Source organism: Adiantum capillus-veneris, chromosome 5, assembly GCF_014529385.1.
Source record: "Adiantum capillus-veneris isolate H3 chromosome 5, ASM1452938v2, whole genome shotgun sequence".
Classification (NCBI taxonomy): Eukaryota; Viridiplantae; Streptophyta; class Polypodiopsida; order Polypodiales; family Pteridaceae; genus Adiantum; species Adiantum capillus-veneris.
In genome coordinates, this window is record NC_140935.1 from 156,394,741 (window position 1) to 156,414,672 (window position 19,932).

The 19,932-nt window shown below is 39.4% G+C and overlaps 1 protein-coding gene across 1 annotated transcript in view; it reads left to right on the forward strand.

The window, feature by feature from the left end:
- LOC147458360 (pentatricopeptide (PPR) repeat-containing protein) overlaps positions 1 to 1,516 on the forward strand; it is an 86,593-nt gene extending 85,077 nt beyond the window's left edge. The window contains exon 10 of the mRNA XM_086513019.1: positions 919 to 1,516. Coding sequence (XP_086369145.1) covers positions 919 to 1,341 — 423 coding nt within the window. The 3' untranslated portion in view covers positions 1,342 to 1,516. The remainder of the gene's footprint in view (positions 1 to 918) is intronic.
- Positions 1,517 to 19,932: the final 18,416 nt, after the last annotated feature.

Here is a 19,932-nt window from a genome sequence, read left to right on the forward strand (position 1 = left end):
TGCAGTGATCTTCAATACTAATTTGACTAACATATATGTAACTACTAACCCAATACTCAGCTCTAGACATTATGTACCCAACAACTTCATGAAACTTATCTGTTTCTTCTTGGCATCTTCAAAACGCTACTTGTTGAAACATTGAAATGACAAAACACGTGAAACGTTCGATGCGACTGTGCTCAAGGATTGAGAAGTGAGCAATATCATAACTAGCCTACATGGAGGGGCACATGGCCAACGAAAAGCCCGAATGACAGGGTATGTTATCTTACAGCTCACAAGAGATCAAAATTGATTCTATCTATTGTCCTGAGGAGAAGATGGACATGGTTTTCAAGAAGCATTCAACTACCCCCTGCTCTAGGTTGCGCTGTCAGCTGGGTGCAGCACTAGAAGTGTTTTTCCTCAAAGCATCTTTTCTCCTTCTTTCCCACATAGCCTTGGTAGCAATACACCTTCTCTCTGCTATCTAGGGAGTGTTGTGTTTCTGTTAAAACTTTTCCTTCCCCTTTCTCAAGAGGACTGCTTCACTTGCACCGGAAGTACCATTGTTTTCTTACATGATTGGGTTGAAGCTCCATGCTTTCACAGAATTGGTGAGTTCACTATGTCACCATAGGTTTGGTTTTAGTATTTGAATGGCCACACCAGAAGACCCCTATAATGCTTTACAAAATTAATGAGGATTTTATCAAGGCTTGTTTCTTAGGATATCTAAATCAATGCATTGTGCTCAATATTATCAAAGAGGAGGTGGAGCTTTTAGTCTGTCTTATTGATGAGACTGGTTGTCGTGCGTTGTTTGTTTTTGGTGTTTTATTCCTCTTCTTTATCAATTTAATAGTCTGTGGAGCTTTTAAGTTTGTCTTGTTGATGAAACTGGTTTTCTTAGCTTGTTTGTTTTGGGTGTTGCAGAAAGCAAGAGAAACAATCGAAGAAATGGAAAAAGTCGGTATCAAGCCAAATTTGTTGACATACACTACCATGATAAAAGGCTGGGCTTCGGCATCCTTTCCGGAACAAGCATTTGAGTGCTTTGAGCAGATGAAACGTGAAGGATTGGAACCAGATTACGTACTATATTCTTGCTTATTGCATTGTTTACTTTCAAGAGCTTCAGTTGCTAAGGACACGGTGAAGTCATATATCCTGACGGTGGCTGAAGAGATGAGCTCCAAGGGCCTATGTGTCGACCTGGATACCGCAGTAAGGTGGGAGAAGTTTTTGCATCGTGCAGAGCTCTATCCTGGTGAGCTAACGAAGGCAGTGGGAAAAGTGTTTCCACCAGCCTGGATCAGCAAATCTCAAAGGAAGGAAAGTGCTCTTCAGGCTGCCTAGTTGAATGAATATAGATGATGGGGATCTTGTGTATACATATGTCTTTGTACAATCATTTCTGTACAGATTCCATTAATTGCACGTGTATTTCTCCCTCCATTAATGCCTGACTAAGTTTGTGTACATAGTTGAAGATGATGGGACCCATTGCTAATGTGCTGTTGTCTTCATATTATCGTCATATTAGGCAGTGTAACTACTTAATTGTTTCACTATGCGACCTTTATTGTGGTTAGGCGTGTTTTATAAACAATATTTTCTTCACGTGATGTTTCGCAATATAAATGATCCCTTTTTCTTTGTGAAACCTGTAATAGAATGTTTTAACTCTGTTCAGCACTCTATCTCCGCTCCATTGTAGTCAGCTATGCAGTCCACAATGTTAAGCTCTCATTGTAATGGGCACCATTGTATCAATGATCACACATACCCCACATAGTTCCAACTAGTAGCACTCCTAGATTCATTCTAGTATCTCTTATTTTGTACTCCGACACAGTTCCAGATTCACAAGTTTGTAATGGATTGGTCTCATAGGTTATTTTGGCATTTTGAAGACGTTAATATATCATTTCATTTCATCTCTCTCTCTCTCTCTCTCTCTCTCTCTCTCTCTCTCAATAGGCCTTTTTTGTCTTCTATAGAGGTTAATATTTATTACCATGCATATGGTAGTGATGTGTGTGAATACACTTAGGATTGTTGGAACACTTTTTTCCTCTCACTGAGGTTGAGGTTTTTTTCCAGTGCTTTGTATATTTGCCTTTCACTCTATCTTGTATTTTCACACTTACAATACATTCTCCATTTTGTGCCTTCGTTTCTTCTCCATCTCCAAGTTATGTGCGCATTCTTGCAACCCTAACTCCCAACAATTGGTATTAGAGTATGTTGCACCATCTCAAGCATAGTCTCCAACGTCGCTAGCACTTTTTGCTCATTTTTTCTTTATTTTGGTAAGCATCAGCAAGTCCATAAATGCTTTGGAAAAGCTTGTAGAGCTTGATGTGTTCAAAACTTTGATTTGGATTCATTTTGGCCTCTGTTTCTACTATTGCAAGTATCACCCAAGTGATTTTATCTTTCTATCTATGAATTTTTTCTAGAGCTAATTTTTGGTAAACACGTCTCTGATAGTCTTACTTTAGGTTCATCCTTTACTATGACAAAGAGCAATGATGCTTTCAAGATGTTTGCTGAAGACATTGATAGAGACAACTATCCATTGTGGGCTTACGTGATGCGGCATGTACTTGTTTTCAAGGATGTGCGGAACATTGTTTAAAGTTTTTATGTACGTTAAAGTTTTGTGGATTCAAATTCCATGGAGGATGTTATAGGTTCTAGCAGTTATGCTTCTATTGTTCATGCAGTTTTACCTACAATTGAACAAGCTCATTGGGATAATAAAAATTTGTAGAGGTATTTATTAATTGCGTTGTCTATCAAGCACACGATTATTTCACATTCGTTCAGTCGAAACAGTAAAACATGGGCTTGAGACACTCTGGTTGGATTGTATGTAAGTCGTAATGAGGCAAAAATACTATATTTGCATAAATAGCTAGAATAACAGTAAAACATGGGCTTGAGACACTCTAGTTGGATTGTATGTAAGTCGTAATGAGGCAAAAATAGTATATTTGCGTAAATAGCTAGAATAAAAATTATGCATGAAAAATATGAAATGGCATTCTTCTTGCTAAAATAAAAAAATTTAAATGAGCAGCTTATTGTTGGAAGTGAAGTCATTTTGAACCATTCACTTGTTCATACCGTCTTGGATGCATGATCAAATTGTATTGAACTTTTGTTTCTACTTTGAGGCCTCTTATACAAAGCGATGATAATGTTGTTGAGTTTGATCGGTTGGTCACTTTGTTGTCCAACACATGGGTCCAAATCATTTACATGGAGCTCTATTTCCTTCACTCTTGTTTCTGTCACGTGTGCCATGCCGATCTCCATGGTAAAAACTCTACCTTTGCCATCTTCATGAAGCTTTCCTTTGCCTTTGCCTATTTTCGACAATGCGGAAGTGTACAATGGAAAGGGAAGATTATGAGAGAGAGAGAGAGAGAGAGAGAGAGAGAGAGAGAGAGAGAGAGAGATTTTCTGATGAACCAACCAACTTGGCAATGAATTAGCGATTATGCAATGGGCGCTTGGGTGTTTCTTATATTCTAGCATGGGGCTTTAAGTACCCCTTCAGAGAATGGCCCTACTACCCAAAACTTTGACAAATAAGTATACCAAACACCTAAAGCCAAAATAATTATTACAGTGGGCTATTCATTCGAGTTGCTATAACTGTAACAAGATGCACTATTGTAGTTACACTGTTCACAATCTTACTTCAGGTGATACTATTGTGGATGCTAGATACACTGTTCAAAACCTTACTTCGGTGATTGTGTGAAAAAAATTGCATATGTAGTTACGGATTATAAAGCTGTGCTAGATGCTAAACTATAGCATGCGCATTTGAGCATTTGAATTTTGTCAATTTAATGTGGTTCCAGAAATATAATATGGTTGCCTCATTGCCCTTTTTGGAGGCAACACTTAAGCATGTTTGTGAAGATTGTATTCCAGAAATATGATATGGTTGCCTCATTGTCCCTTCTGGAGGCACCATTTAAGCATGTTTGTGAAGACTATATTTTGAAAAAAAAAAAGCGTTCTACGTTTTCAAAAAATGGTTCAGTGCAGGCTATTCGTAAGCTATAGCTTATTCATAGTGATGTTTACGGCGTGATGCACACTCTTTCTTTTAAGAATATTTTGTACTTCATGACTTTCAATGATGATTATTCACAGCTTACATGGGTATATCCGCTTAAGGCTAATAGAATGCGCATTTGAGCATTTGAATTTTGTCAATTTAATGTGTTTCCAGAAATATAATATGGTTGCCTCATTGCCCTTTTTGGGGGCAACATTTAAGCATGTTTGTGAAGATCGTATTCTAGAAATATGATATGGTTGCCTCATTGCCCCTTTTGGAGGCACCATTTAAGCATGTTTGTGAAGACTATATTTTGAAAAAAAAAAGCGTTCTACGTTTTCAAAAATGGTTCAGTGCAAGCTATTCGCAAGTTATAGCTTATTCACAGTGATGTTTACGGCGTGATGCACACTCTTTCTTTTAAGAATATTTTGTACTTCATGACTTTCAATGATGATTATTCACAGCTTACATGGGTATATCCGCTTAAGGCTAAAGTGTTTATGTGCCTTGTTTAAGTCGCACCCGTTTGGGTTCTCTTCATTCTTCTTGTGCATCAAATTGTTATTCTTAGGAGGAACCTTTTACGTTTGGATGAAGCACAAAATTCAAAAACTTGGATGGTTGCTATGGAAGATGAATATGATGTGATTTAAGAAACATACTTGGTCTTTATGTGCCTTGTCTCATGGTACAAAGGCCATTGCTAGAAAGTGGACTTATAAGATAAACCCTAAGCAGAATGGTAGTATTGATCGCTACAAGATGAGGCTTGTTGCAAAAGGTTATGCTCAGCAAAGGGACATTGATTATGAAGAAAATTTTGCTCACACTTATTGTATGACTATTGTTCGTTTTATTTGTGCATTGGCATTATTTTACATAGGATATACATCAATTGAACATTAAAACTATTTTTTTGAATGGTAACTTGTATGAGGAAGTGTATGTAATGCAACCTTGTGGGCTTGTCAAGAAAGAACAAGAAAATAAAGTGTATAGATGTAATAATGAAAGGTAGACAATCATTTGATTGCATGTGGCTTTCAAAATAGTCCAATTGAGAGAAATTTGTATCCAAAACGTGCAAATGATTCCTACTCATTAGTTCGAATGAGATATATATTGCCAAATTTAAAGCTGATTTGATTGCCATATTTGAGATGTCAATTTTGGGCTTTTGCATCATTATTTGGCTATTCAGTTTAAGCAGTGTGATGAGGGTATTGCATTATGTCATTCAAAGTATGTGAAAACTTTGCTGAGAAGATTTTGACTTTATGATTGTAAATCGATTTCCACTCCATAGAAATAGGTTTGAAGTTAAGTCTACATGATATTGGAGATCCTGTAAATGTTACCTTCTACCAGAAAGTTGTTGGTTGCCTCATATATGTATGCATTACAAGTTTATATAATTAATTTGCACTCTCACAAGTTAGTAGATTCATGTATAGCCCATGGTCTAAGCATAGGCAAGTAGTTAAGAAGATCTTTCAATACTTGAGTGGCACTATGCATCTTGGATTGTTAGGGGAGATCATTGCTACCAGATTTACATGGTTTTTTTTAAATCGTATTGGATTGGTTGCTATGACACACGAGTGTTCACAAGTGTTTTTTGTTTTATGCTCAAGAACTCATGCATACCATGGTTGGGAAACAAGCAACCTATCGTGGCCACCTCTAGTTGTTAGAGGGTTGCTATGACATACGAGTGTCCATGAGTGGTTTTTGCTTTATGCACAATAGTTTATGCATATCATGATTGAGCAAGAAGAAACCTACTGTGGCCACCTCACAACCACGATTAAATGTATGTGGATATCACATCTCGTGCCTTCTTTGGGAGTTTGTTGGCACTCTCATCTACAATGATACTCAAAGTGCATTGGTAGTTTCAAGGAACCTAGCCTTTTATGCTTGCACAAAGCATATTGAGGTACATTATCATTATGCCAAAGAAAGAGAGAGACACTCAGCTAGAGAGATCAACTTGGCTTATGTATTGACATAGGACAACCTTCTAAATCTGTTCAAAAAAGCATTGCCTCATGAGAAGTTCAATGTTTTTTGCAAAGCTTTGGGATTGTTTCCCTCTGTGGATTGATCATGTCTATAGAGTACAATTTCCTATACTCTATGTGCTAGCTCTCGTTCATCGCATCACTCTCGGGGGAAATTCATTACCATGTATATGGTAGTGATGTGTGTGAACACAATTAGGGCCGCCAAGGCACTTTTTTCTTCACCATGAGGTTTTTCCCCATGCCTGTATATACGCCCATCACTCTTAGGCTATCTTATCTTATATTCACACACCTAGTAACACATTCTCCATTGTGTACCTTGAGCTTCTTCTACATCTCCAAGCTCTGTGTATATTCATGCAATAATAACTCCAATAATAGTACATTTCATGCATTAGCATTTGTAGATAGCCAGAGCTAAGCGAAACGAATGGAGAACTAAGAGGACCGCCAAGGCACTTTTTTCCTCACCACGAGGTTTTTCCCCATGCCTGTATATACGCCCATCACTCTTAGGCTCTCTTATCTTATATTCACACTCTTAGTAACACATTCTCCATTGTGTGCCTTGAGTTTCTTCTACATCTCCAAGCTCTGTGTATATTTGTGCAATAATAACTCAATAATAGTACATTTCATGCATTAGCATTTGTAGATAGCCAAAGCTAAGAGAAACCAATGGAAACAAATCAAAATGGCGTTTGAAACAAACATAAATAGAAAGATACAAACGAGTTGAAGCTTGAGATTGTTATGCATTAGATTAACTCAAGACTCAAGATTTTCACATCTACAACAATATCTATGCTCATATCCAAATGAAAAATTCACATACAAATATGTGATAGGTATTCAATTCTTCTTGGCTTCCAACCATTGAAGTATCAAACGGCAGTCTTGAAATTGCATGCACTAGCCACCTCAAATGTGACATTGGACCTTGTTTTTCTCTTAGAATTTTGCAATAATCACCTTGTTGTTTCCCATGAAACATCAAAGCGCATTTTGATTATAGTGGGAACCAATTAAATTTCAGGTAGTGATTAAGGATTTTTAAGATAGAATGTGTCATAAAATTTAATATCTAATATCTAACCAACCCAAATGATTTTCTCATATTAAATTGATCACTTAATGTGGGAGAATAAACTGGAACAAGTGTTAAGATATAGACATGTGCTTATAGATCTATCTCAACACGGGGCCAATGGTAAAGGGGCCCAAATGAGAGATGGTCTATCAAAGAGCAAGGCTAACAAATGGAGCATAAGACCTTAGGGTTAGCTTCATTGAAGACCTCCAATAATGTGTGTAAAAGTCCTTTGACCTTAGGTAAGATAGGGCTGAGCTTGAGGCTCGGGAACCCGACCTAGCTCGAGGTGCTTGTCCTGCTTCTCATGCTTGATGACTAAGGTGCTTGATAATTGAGGTGCTTGAGATGCTTGAGGTACTTAATGATTGAGATTCTTGAGGTGCTTGACATGCTTGAGATACTAGGGTTGCACTTGAGGTGAGAACCCAACCCAAGCTTAAAGTGCTTAAGAGCCAAGCTTGTGGTAGGGGCTTGAGGTGTCAAAAAGTCAAATATTCAATCCCTACAAGGAGGGGGCGAGCCCTACATGAGGGGGGATGAGAGAGAACAACACTCACACAAGGCATGCATGGTACAAAGAAAGCAAAAGGGACACTTGTCAAGTTTCTCCTCATGTTGCCCTCATGGTGTGCCTGAAGCCTATTGGTTGGCTACCCAAGGGGTCCAATGATAATTTAGGAGATTTAATTAATTGATTTTGCATTTATCTAGCCCTCTCTCTCAAAGGGGAAAGGGGGACACTTGTCTCAAGGCTATCGTTGCTGCTTGTAATGCCTCCTGCTTATGATTGGCTAGGCCTGGAGGGGTCCAATGAGCTTCAAGCATGAGCTACAAGGGGGGGTCGACCCAAGCAAGCTAGGGGGTTGCTTAGGAGGTATACTCACCCACACACACTCACAAACACTCTTATTGTGTGCTATGCAAAGTGCAAGAGCTCCCTCTCCTTCTCCAAGTAAATAGAGGTTGAGAGCCTACACCAACACTATTGGATATGGAGTGCAAATCCAACCAAGAGCCATGCTTCAATGCTTAAGCTTGCCATCTCCTTCTTCTTCATTACTATGCTATTATGTATGCTAGCAACAAGAGTTATGATAAGTGAGGAACTAATTCTTTCTCCTATGAAATGTTTCTTCTTCCTCTTCCCTACCCTCATTCCTTGCTAGCTCTCTCCACCTTTGAAGGTGTTTGAGGTCTTGGGACTGAGGATTGGGATAGTTAAATATTTCGTTAAGTTTATGTTATGTTTGTGATTCTTGAAGCTGTCCATATTCATCGCATCACCTAGGTCACAAGGAACACAAAGATTGTATTGTAACAAGTCTCTCTTATTGGGAGAAATCATAATACAAATGTCTAATGAGGGGGGACCGGCTCCACATAAATCCGGTCCTCATCTGTTGTCATGTTCTCTAAATTCTCTCTCTTGCAAAAGTATTGTTCATGCCAAGTTAATTAATTGCTTGATTATGTTGCTATCTTCAATTATGTTCACCGACTATGCTCACAAAGTCATTTTTCAAAAGACTCTCATTGATTTCCGCTACTCTCAAATTAAATAGGCCAATTCCATTACATTGGTATCAGAGCTTTGGGTTTCTCTTTTCTTGCTTAAGAAGAGAGGTCCTTAAGTAGCCTATAAATGGTTGATGTTGTTAATTATATTAGGGTGAGTGGAACTGGGATCTATTATCGGTTTTGTTGAGCCCACTATGTGGGGGATGGTGCACACCTCGGGAGCTTTGGACTTAATAATGGAGTCTTTTTAGACTTGTCTACGACTTTACCATTATTGAGCCATAAGAAGTCCGAAAGGAGCTAGCCCTTGGAAACTTTGCTATGTTAGACCTACTCCTCTACTCTCTATAATTAACCACTTCGAGCTGTGGGTGTAGATACTTAAGAGCCGATTTTCAAAGGCTAAGAGGAGTGGCAACTGAGGTTTTGAATTGCCAAAGCATACACTAAGTACATACATAAATTTGGTTAACATGACTGGCAATAATAAAGAGAGTAGAATGAACATTGATAGCTTTGATTTTGCACATGAAGGTGCTAACGATGATGATCCCATGTTTGTGAATTATCTCATCACTAGGTTGCAGCAAGATATGGGCAACCCTGCTTTGCAAGCCGAAGTTACTCAACAACTTCGTGCTTATGGAATTTCCCTTCCTCCTCAAGAGGAGAGAGAGCTTAGGAGGCCTCTTGAAGAGACCTCCAAAAGAAGACTTTCTCCCATTCGAGAGGAGGAATCCAAAGAGCAATAAAGCAATGAAAGCTTAAGTTCCTCTGAAGATGTGGCTCCACGAAGACGACGGTCTAGACGATCTTCCACTCCTCCCAAGAGGAAAAGATCAACACATAGTCCTTCTCCTCATCACTCTGAAAGGCAAGAGAGGAAACAAAGGAAGAAAAGGGCTAGAAAGAGGTCACCCTCTTCTCCTTCTTCTTCACCTTCCTCCTCTTCTGACGAAAGCTATGCCTATTCTCCTAGAGAATACAAGAGGGGAGGACATCGCAAATCATTTCCTGCATGGCGAAGGTCACAAAAGCTAAAGAAGTTCAAGGAGGGAGGAAAGAGTATTTGTTTTCTCACGATGGCACCTTTGGTGCTACCGACAAAGTGTTGGCCTTCATCCAACAATTTGATGTGGCCTTTGGAGACGAGGGCTTCACAGATTCCTCCAAGCTATGCCATGTATCTATGCACTTCCAAAAATCAGCTCGTCAATGGTGGGCTAGCCTTCGTGGCAATGGTGAAGCCCCAAAGACATGGAAAACTCTACAAGTTTCCATCATGAAGCAATTCCTTGCAAGCGATGCAAAGGACAAAGTGCTTACCGAATGGCGTAGCTTGAAGCTTCTCTCTCATGAGTCTATCCACAAGTATGAGACAAGTTTTGGGATTTACATCTCAAGGCTACTGTCTTTCAAAAGATAAACTTTGCCGAGCAAAGGCAACAATTTTATGTGGAATTACCTGAAGAGATGGTGGAATACATCAACTCTCAACGGCCTGGTACTATTAGCGAAGTAATCCATCACACCATGGTTGCTTCACACATCAATTCCATCAAGGGGCTAGACGTAATGTCAAGCCCATGGAAAACAAAGACAAAAATGATGCAAAGGGGAAAACCAATGTTCAAAATACTTCCCAAGTCACTTCCAACAACAACAACAATCGCTCCAAGGAGAAGGGAGTTTACAAAGGTAAAAACAAACTCTCTCCTGAAGAGCTTGAATCTTTTCGCAAGGACCATAAGTGATTCAAGTGTGGGGAGCAAGGACATGGCTATCGTTCTTGCCCCAAGAAGAATACTCGTAATGAGACTCCTAGGGATTCCACCATCGAAGCTCCAAAAGAGGATGCTTATTGCAAAGGATCATCACTTTCCTATGCTTGGGGAAAGGTAAGAGAGCATGATGCCTTCATCTTGTTTAACCCTGGCTCTACTCTAAACTTCATATCAATGGAGTTGGCCACCAAGTTGGGCATTCAAGATTTTGAGATGGGAGATATGGTAATGGCTGACGCAGCTTTCAAGGGACAGCAAGCCTCCGTTACTCCCTTGATTGGGAAGTTGAGGCTTCATGTCCAAAACTATGTCGACAAAGAAGACTTCTTCATCTCTCCTCTCCAACATGAGGATTGTATCCTAGGGGCGCCATGGTTTGATCGCATGGCTGCCAACATGAAGTTCCCTGAAAGGAGAATCTACTTCACCTACAGGGGAAAGAACATGTATGTAGATGCTAGTGAGCGTGGTGGCACTATTCCACTTGTAAATCCTCTTGCTTTTGATAAGTCAATGAAGAGCTCTATTTCTACGTACACGATTTTTGTCAAAGAGTCTCTAAAAGATACTAATGTTTCATCAAATGTAAATGGTAGGAATCAAGAAGAGTTAGACTTGTCTAATTTACTAAAAGAATTCCAAGATGTGTTCATCGATGATATCCCTATGGACTTACCTCCAACACGAGGGGATGATGACCATCACATTGAGCTCCTTCTAGGAAGCTCACCACCTAACAAACCTCCTTATCGAGTCTCACAAGCTCAACAAGAGGAGATCATGAGGCAAGTTTACGAATTGGTAGACAAAGGGATGGTGAGGCCTAGTTATTCTCCCTTTTGTTCTCCAGTCCTTTTAGTGCAAAAGAAAGATGGTACATACCGTATGTGTGTGTATCGAGCACTAAATCATATCACTATCAAAAACAGATTTCCCGTGCCTCGGGTAGAAGATCTGTTTGATAAGCTACAAGGCTCTACCTACTTCAGTAGGATTGACCTTAAAAGTGGCCATCATCAAATAAGGATAGTGGATGAAGATATCCTAAAGACCGCGTTTCGCACAACATTTGGTCTTTATGAATATCTAATCATGCCTTTTGGCTTGACTAATGCACCACCTATGTTCAATCGTCTGATGGAGAAATGTTTTAGACCATACCGCAAATTCACTGGAATGTTCTTTGATGATATCATCATGTACTCCAAGTATTTGGAGGAACATAAGCAACATCTCGAAGTGATTTTTCAAGCATTGAGGGAGAACAAGTTTTTTCTCAACCAAAAGAAAAGCGAATTCTTCCTTCAAGAGATTCAATACCTAGGTCATATTATCTCTCATGATGGTATCCGTATGGATCCATCAAAGTTAGAGGTAATAAAATCATGGCCTAGCGAGCTAAGAAGCTTTATTGTTATGTGTGCATACTATAGACGCTTCATAGCAAAATTCTCTCAAGTAGTAGGACCACTACACGACTTAACTAAGAAGAACGTTAAGTATGTATGGAGTGCTAAGGAGCAAAATGCTTTCGAGAAGCTTACTTCCCAACCATTCCTCATGCTTCCGGCTCTCTCAAAGCCATTTGAGTCCAATGTGATGCTTGTGGCGATTGCCTTGGAGCAGTTTTGCTTCAAGAAGGGCATGCCATAGCATATGAGAGCCGAAGGCTCAATACTGATGAACGAGTCTTGGGCATTTATGAGAAAGAGCTTTTAGCTGTTCTACATGTCCTAGACACATGGAAGCATTACCTATTGGGGACTCCATTTATCCTACGAACCGACCACCAAAGTCTCAAGTATTTCACGACGCAAACCAAGATTTCTGACAAACAAATGAGGTGGACAAATTTTCTTTCGCAATTTAATTTCAGATTGCTCACATAGCTGGTAAGCACAATCAAGTGGCCGATGCACTTTCACGACGACCAAAGGTTAATACGGTGTCTATAGCTACTCACAATGATCTATCCTCTATGATAGATGAGTATGCTACTGACCCTGACTTTAGAGACATAATGTCAGCCCTTGCTTGGGGAAGAAAGAGGAACCATTCACCTTTCAGGATGGTTATCTTCTCCACAGCAATAGGCTATGTGTTACCCATTCCCTTCGTGAGAAAGTTATGTATGAATCCCATGCTCCTCCATATGCGGGGCATAGAGGTATTCAACCTACTCTCGGAGGAGTAGAGACATACTTCTATTGGCCTACCATGAAAGTGGACATACAAGAGTATGTTTCAAAATGTGTAGTATGCCAAAAGACCAAGTATGATAGAGGGAAGCAACCTGGATTACTCCAGCCATTGCCTATCCCAAATTCACCATGGGAGAATATACCCATGGATTTCATCTTTGGATTACCCAAGTCTATCCATGGGAATACAGGAATATGGACAATAGTCGACAGGTTTAGTAAGCAAGCACATTTTATTCCTTTCAAAAAGAATATTAAGGTACATCAAATGGCAACTATCTTCATATCTTAGATTTTCAAGCACCATGGATTACCCACATCCATCGTGTCACATAGAGATCCTAGAATGACCAGTAATTTCTGGAAAGGTCTCTTTGAAAATCCAGGAACAAGATTGAATTTCTCTTCGGCCTATCACCCACAAACGGATGGCCAAAGTGAGATAGCCAATCTTACGATACTCGATCTACTCAAGACTTATGTTACCAAAGTAGATCAATGCTCACAATGGGAAAAGTACTTACCTCTTGTAGAGTATGCCTACAATAATACTGTACATACTTCTACGGGAAAAGCACCTTTTGAGATCATTGAGGGAAGACCTAAAAGTCCCTTGCTACTCAAAGTACATGGGAAGATCTTCGCCGCCGATGAGTATAGCCGTGACCTACAAGAATCTTTTCAGAAGATTAAGGAGGCTATATCCATCTCTCAACAAAGGCAAAAAGATGCTGCTGATAAGCACAGAACAGCCTTAATGTTCAAAGAAAATGATTGGGTCTTACTCAAGTTTCCTAAGGCTCGATTAAGGCAAACGACGGGCAAAAATCCTATGGGCCATCAAAAGTTTTATGCTAAACTAGCAAAAAGATACTATGGTCCTTTCCAAACCTTGAAGCCCATCAATGAGACGGCTTATCAACTCAAGTTGCCCAACCATTGGCTCATACACAATGCCTTTCATGTAAGCCTACTTAAGCCCTACAAAGGAGAGCCACCAATTGAACCAATTATTGAAGACCCTCCCAAAGTTGAAGACTAAGAAGAGGTGCTACAACCCGAAGCTATCCTTCGGCATGAAGACAAGGTACTATGACATGGTAAGATTATCTGACGGTATCTTATTAAGTTAAAAAATTATCCTTTTGAAGATGCTAGATGGATGTAAGGAATACAACTTAAGGATAGTATGAACCTTGTCAATGCTTACAATGCTACGTTAGAGTAAGCAAACGTACAAATTTCTTTAAAATGACTCATGTTTTTGTCTTATAAGACTAATCCTCTTTTTAATTGTGCACAAATTTAACTAGTATGCATGCTTAGAATCATGTTTGCGATGACGACGTCTCTCAAATACCAAGTAGAATTTGTCACTCTACTTTGGGAGAATGAAATGGACTAAAGAGCAGACATGCTTGCGGCAGCTATGTCTCCTAAGCACCAAATGGATTAGTCATCCATTTTGGAAAGATGTCATAGCATAAAAAGGGATCCTCTACCCGCTAAGTAAAATTGACTAATGACTAAGGCTTTATCTCTTCTACCTCATAGTCGTAAGAGAGAGGTAATGTCATAAAATCTAATATCTAATATCTAACAAACCCAAATGATTTTCTCATATTAAATTGATCACTTAATGTGGGAGAATAAACGGGAACAAGTGTTAAGATATAGACATGTGCTTATAGATCTATCTCAACACGGGGCCAATGGTAAAGGGGCCCAAATGAGAGATGGTCTATCAAAGAGCAAGGCTAACAAATGGAGCATAAGACCTTAGGGTTAGCTTCATTGAAGACATCAATAATGTGTGTAAAAGCCCTTTGACCTTAGGTAAGCTAGGGCTGAGCTTGAGACGCGGGAACCCGACCTAACTCGAGGTGCTTGTCCTGCTTGATGACTAAGGTGCTTGATGAATGAGGTGATTGAAATGCTTGAGGTGCTTAATGATTGAGATTCTTGAGGTGCTTGACATGCTTGAGATGATAGGGTTGCACTTGAGGTGAGAACCCAGTCCAAGCTTAAAGTGCTTAAGAGCCAAGCTTGTGGTGGGAACTGGGCCTATGCATGAGGGCTTGAGGTGTCAAAAAGTCAAATATTCAATCCCTACAAGGAGGGGGCGAGCCCTACATGAGGGGGATGAGAGACAACAACACTCACACAAGGCATGCATGGTACAAGGAAAGCAAAAGGGACACTTGTCAAGTTCCTACTCATGTTTCCCTCATGGTGTGCCTGAAGCCTATTGGTTGACCACCCAAGGGGTCCAATGATAATTTAGGAGATTTAATTAATTGATTTTGCATTTATCTAGCCCTCTCTATCAAAGGGGAAAGGGGGACACTTGTCTCAAGGCTACCCTTGCTGCTTGTAATGCCTCATGCTTATGATTGGCTAGGCTTGGAGGGGTCCAATGAGCTTCAAGCATGAGCTACAAGGGGGGGTTGACCCAAGCAAGCTAGGGGGTTGCTTAGGGGGTATACTCACTCACACACCCACACCCACAAACACTCTTATTGTGTGCTATGCAAAGTGCAAGAGCTCCCTCTCCTTCTCCAAGCAAGTAGAGGTTGAGAGCCTACACCAACACTCTTGGATATGGAGTGCAAATCCAACCAAGAGCCATGCTTCAATGCTTAAGCTTGCCATCTCCTTCTTCTTCATTACTATGCTATTATGTATGCTGGCAGCAAGAGTTATGATAAGTGATGAACTGATTCTTTCTCCTATGAAATGTTTCTTCTTCCTCTTCCCTACCCTCATTCCCTGCTAGCTCTCTCACCTTCAAAGGTGTTTGAGGTCTTGGGACTGAGGCTTGGGATAGTTAAAGCTTTCTTCAAGTTTATGTTATGTTTGTGATGCATGAAGCTTTCCATCTTCATTGCATCACCTAGGTCACAAGGAACACAAAGATTGTATTGTAACAAGTCTCTCTTAATGGGAGAAATCATAATACAAATGCCTATTGGGCTCCACATAAATCCGGTCCTCAACTATTGTCATGTTCTCTAAATTCTCGCTCTTGCAAAATTATTGTTCATGCCAAGTTAACTAATTGCTATGATTATGTTGCTATCTTCAATTATGTTCACTGGCTATGCTCACAAAGTCATTTCTCAAAAGTACTCTCATTAATTTCCGCTACTCTCAAATTAAATAGGCCAATTCCATTACAGAATGCATGGCTTTAATTGTTTGAAAACACTTTTATATTGTACAACTCTCCACATATTCAATTATGAATCTGTGTCCTTAATTGTTTGAAAACACATTTATACTGTACAAGTCTCCACAATTACAATTATGAAAAATACATTACGTGCACCTCAATGATGAATTTTCAGAAATAAATTTGGCATCCATAGATGAAGTTTTTGGTGCTTTCTAGCTTGCAAACTCACAAATGATGCTTCTGATATTGATGTTGTTGATTGCACCATGGGCCATGAAGATAAAATTGCACCCTCTAGTGTTCCCATAGTCCCTTGTTTTGCTGATTTGTGCAAGCATCCAATAGCTATTGCATGCCAAACTTCAATGCCCCTCTAGGTTACAATCTTTTTCCATCATCATCCTTGATGTCTTCAATCAAAAGAAAGTTCTTTCAGTTCATGACAACATATTTAACTTCACTCGAATGAATCTCAGCCCCAACATCATAGATCCCAACTCCAACTTCAATTGGTCTACTTGCTCATCAATACAACCCACACTCATTGTTGGAGAAATTTTATTGCATGATTACCACTATCTTTGTAGAGTGATCCCAATCCCAATCCATTGGCATAGCCATGCTGAGGTGTTCCTATTTCGAAGGTGCTCAAGAAATACATATCAAAGAGAAGTTTGACTAGCACATGGGGGACAACAACTAGACTAGCTAATCTATGTTTTTCTTGAACGTGTGATAGTAGAAAGTAAGCTACAAGAACAAACAGAGATAATCATAAAATTAACATGAATGCTATTGGGTGTTGATAGATTGGTAGAGATTCTAGAGTTGAGATATAACTCTAGTACCTAGTACAATTAGTCAATGCCAATAGATGATGCAAATAGCAAGTTTTAGCTCAAACTCATTTTGTGCTTATGTCAAATCTAGTAGCCAATACAATTAGTTAATGTCAATATATGATGCAAATAGTAAGTTTTAGCTCACATTAAGCTTGGATATTATGTTCAAGATATACACAAAATTGTTAATTCTTTGTTTGTTAACACAATTATGCTTTCCAATTCTCTTAGACATAAGATAGTCATTCAAAAAATAATAGAACCATTGTATAATTATATATACATTTCATAATTTGTGTGTTAATCTTCAAACGGCTTCCAAATATTGTTCCCTTCCCTTCCTTGTGCATAGCTTTTTAAATACCGTTGTTTAAGGAAGGGCTGCTTGTGCAACTTGCTGTCAATTTTTTTTTTCCATACATATGTAGGGTACTTCTAAAAGAAATGTGGGAAAATTTGCAATTTGGACCCTAACTCCCATTAAAGGGGGAATCTAAAATTCTATGGCCACTATGATTTTTCAATCTTAATGGACAAGAGTGATATGTATGTATCGGTGAAAGCATAGGTTGGTGATAGAAATAGAAGTGTCGGTGACACTTCTTTGGGGCACTTATGGATGGTGTTTAAGCACACTAAGGATCTTCTTGCAAAGAAATATTTCCACAAACATTACAAAAGTGTTTTCAATTTCTTTAATGGGTTCTTGATTTGGTATTTGGGTGACTCTTTGTCTGCATTTCACCAAGATCACTCTCTCTCTCTCTCTCTCTCTCTCTCTCTCTCTCTCTCTCTCTCTCTCTCTCTCTCCGCCGTTTTTTGACCTAGTAGACAACAATTCACTCTTTTGATCATAACTTCTTCATTTGAACTCCGATTTAGGTGATCTATAGCCTCAATCGAAGAGCACAAAGCCCTCTACGCATTGATGTAAAGACATAATTTTTTTGAGCAATGGAAGGCTTTGCTGTAACAACATCTCAGAACTGAAAAAACTGTCAAAACTTTGCGTTTTTATTACTGCCTTGAAGGCAATGTTAGAAAAAACTCGCAAGGGTGGAAAATCCACACTCGCCATGGAGAATGATGCAAAATCTCTAAGGAATTTGGATGCTAATCCAACCACATCATCTACAACAACGGAAGCAATGATCATGGCTTACTTGATCTCATTACAAGAAACTGTCAACAAGCAAGGTGAAGAGTTGCGCGCACTTGCAATGGAGAATGGTACTTTAAGAGTTCTTGTTGTGGAGATTGAGCACCTCAAGAAGGTTCTTGAAATGCAAATAACACGCTTGTTGTATCTTGAGAATGAAGTTCAAGAATGTAAGCGCTCTCTTGTGGACATGAATGTAATGAAAGAGCGCTTGAGCAAAGTTGAGAGTGATCATGTATTGAAAGAGGAAACGATAGACACAATACGACATGATGTATGTGAGATGAGAAATGCATCCAAATCATGGGCTGATATATGTAAGGATAATGTGGTTTCCACATCTCCTATCATACAAGCCATTATCCAAGCAAAGAATGTAGAGAATGTGGACACTCAAGAATTGCAAGAACATAAAAAACGCTCAAACAATATAGTCATTCATGGAATCGAGGAGGAAAGCATGGAAACACCCCAATCTCTTGCAGTTTCTATTGAAGAGTTTTTTGCTACACACTTTGGCATGTCTGGAATCATGGGTTATAGTGCACATCGAGTTGGAAATCAAGGAGTCCCTCGCTCGGGAGAAAGACCTATTGTATGTACCATGGCTGATGAGGTAAAGAGAAAGATCATCCTTGACAATAGTTGGATCTACCTCAAAGGAACGGGTTGTAATGTATATGAGGATCGCACTCTTATGCAACAAAATGTACGTCGTAAAGCATATGAGGAAAAAACCAAGAAGGTCAAGGTGTCATCTCAAGAAGAAAAGTCACTTGAGGAGGATGCCAAGTCCACCCAACAAATAGGGACACATGATCTATGAGACCAATTCACGCTTGCGAATAAGCTTTTGGAATTGTAACGGCTTTCCATGGAATGCGGGAATTGGCATTGATGAGCTTACCAATGACCCCGTTGTGATACTTCTTGTTGAAACATAGGAGCATGATGCGCAACGAATTCTTGGATTTGACAAATATGATGTGCATTCTTTGACGTGGACCAAAAATGCAAAGCAACATAGAGGCCAAGGAGGCGTAGCATGTATAATCAAAAATGGTTTGAAAGATGTTTCCATTGTCAAAGAAGATAAGTATAAACGCTACTTAGGCTGAAAATCAGCCCACCCAATGGTCAAGTTATGTTTGTGGTTGGTTGCTACATTCCTCACTATGACTCCAACTTTTATGCTCGCTTGGATATGGATAGAGATCAGCCCTTTCTTGAACTAGAGGAAGATTGCTCATTACAAGGACCAAGGTGAAGTCATTGTCTTTGGAGACATGAATGCTCGCACAAATACGTTACAATGCGACACACAACAAGTTGACATGCCGCATGTTTCAAGAAGAATGGATGACTCATACATGTATGATCGAAGTTCTAATGATGCAAAAGGATTGGACCACTATGGAAAGTCACTTCTACATATGTGCAATAGTACCGGAATGCTCATTGCAAATGGTGTATCTTTATGTCAAGGCACCAATGACTTTACATGTAGAAAACACAATGGTGATAGTGTGATCGACTATATGTTGTTTTCGGAAGCCACTCTAAAATGCATACAAAGCTTTACACTTGGTGAATGGAATCTGGAATCGGATCATAAGATGCTATGTATTGACCTCACGTGTGGTAAAAGAGCCGAGCATGTAGCCTCCAATCATGATGTGAATCATTTGTACCTACGTCTAGACTTCAAATGAGCACTTATATATGTTGATATGGTGGACCAAATGTTAAGCCGGATAGAGCATTAAGAGAGACCAACATTAGAATGCAAGTGGAAAGTTTTCAAAGAAGTAATTTTCTCTTGTGCGAGGGAATGCTTTTCGGTGAAACACATGTCTTGCAAAAGATCTAAGAAGGGTAGCACCAAGAAGAAATGGTTCGACATGGAATGTAGTCAAGCCCGAAAACACTTGCTAAGGTTGGGTGCAAGCAAAGACAAGGAAAGTTACTTGGAACATTCACACACATACAAAGCACTTATTCAAAAAAAGAGGAGAAGGTGGGAAGTCAAAAAACAACTTCTTTTAGTGCAAGAGAAAGCAC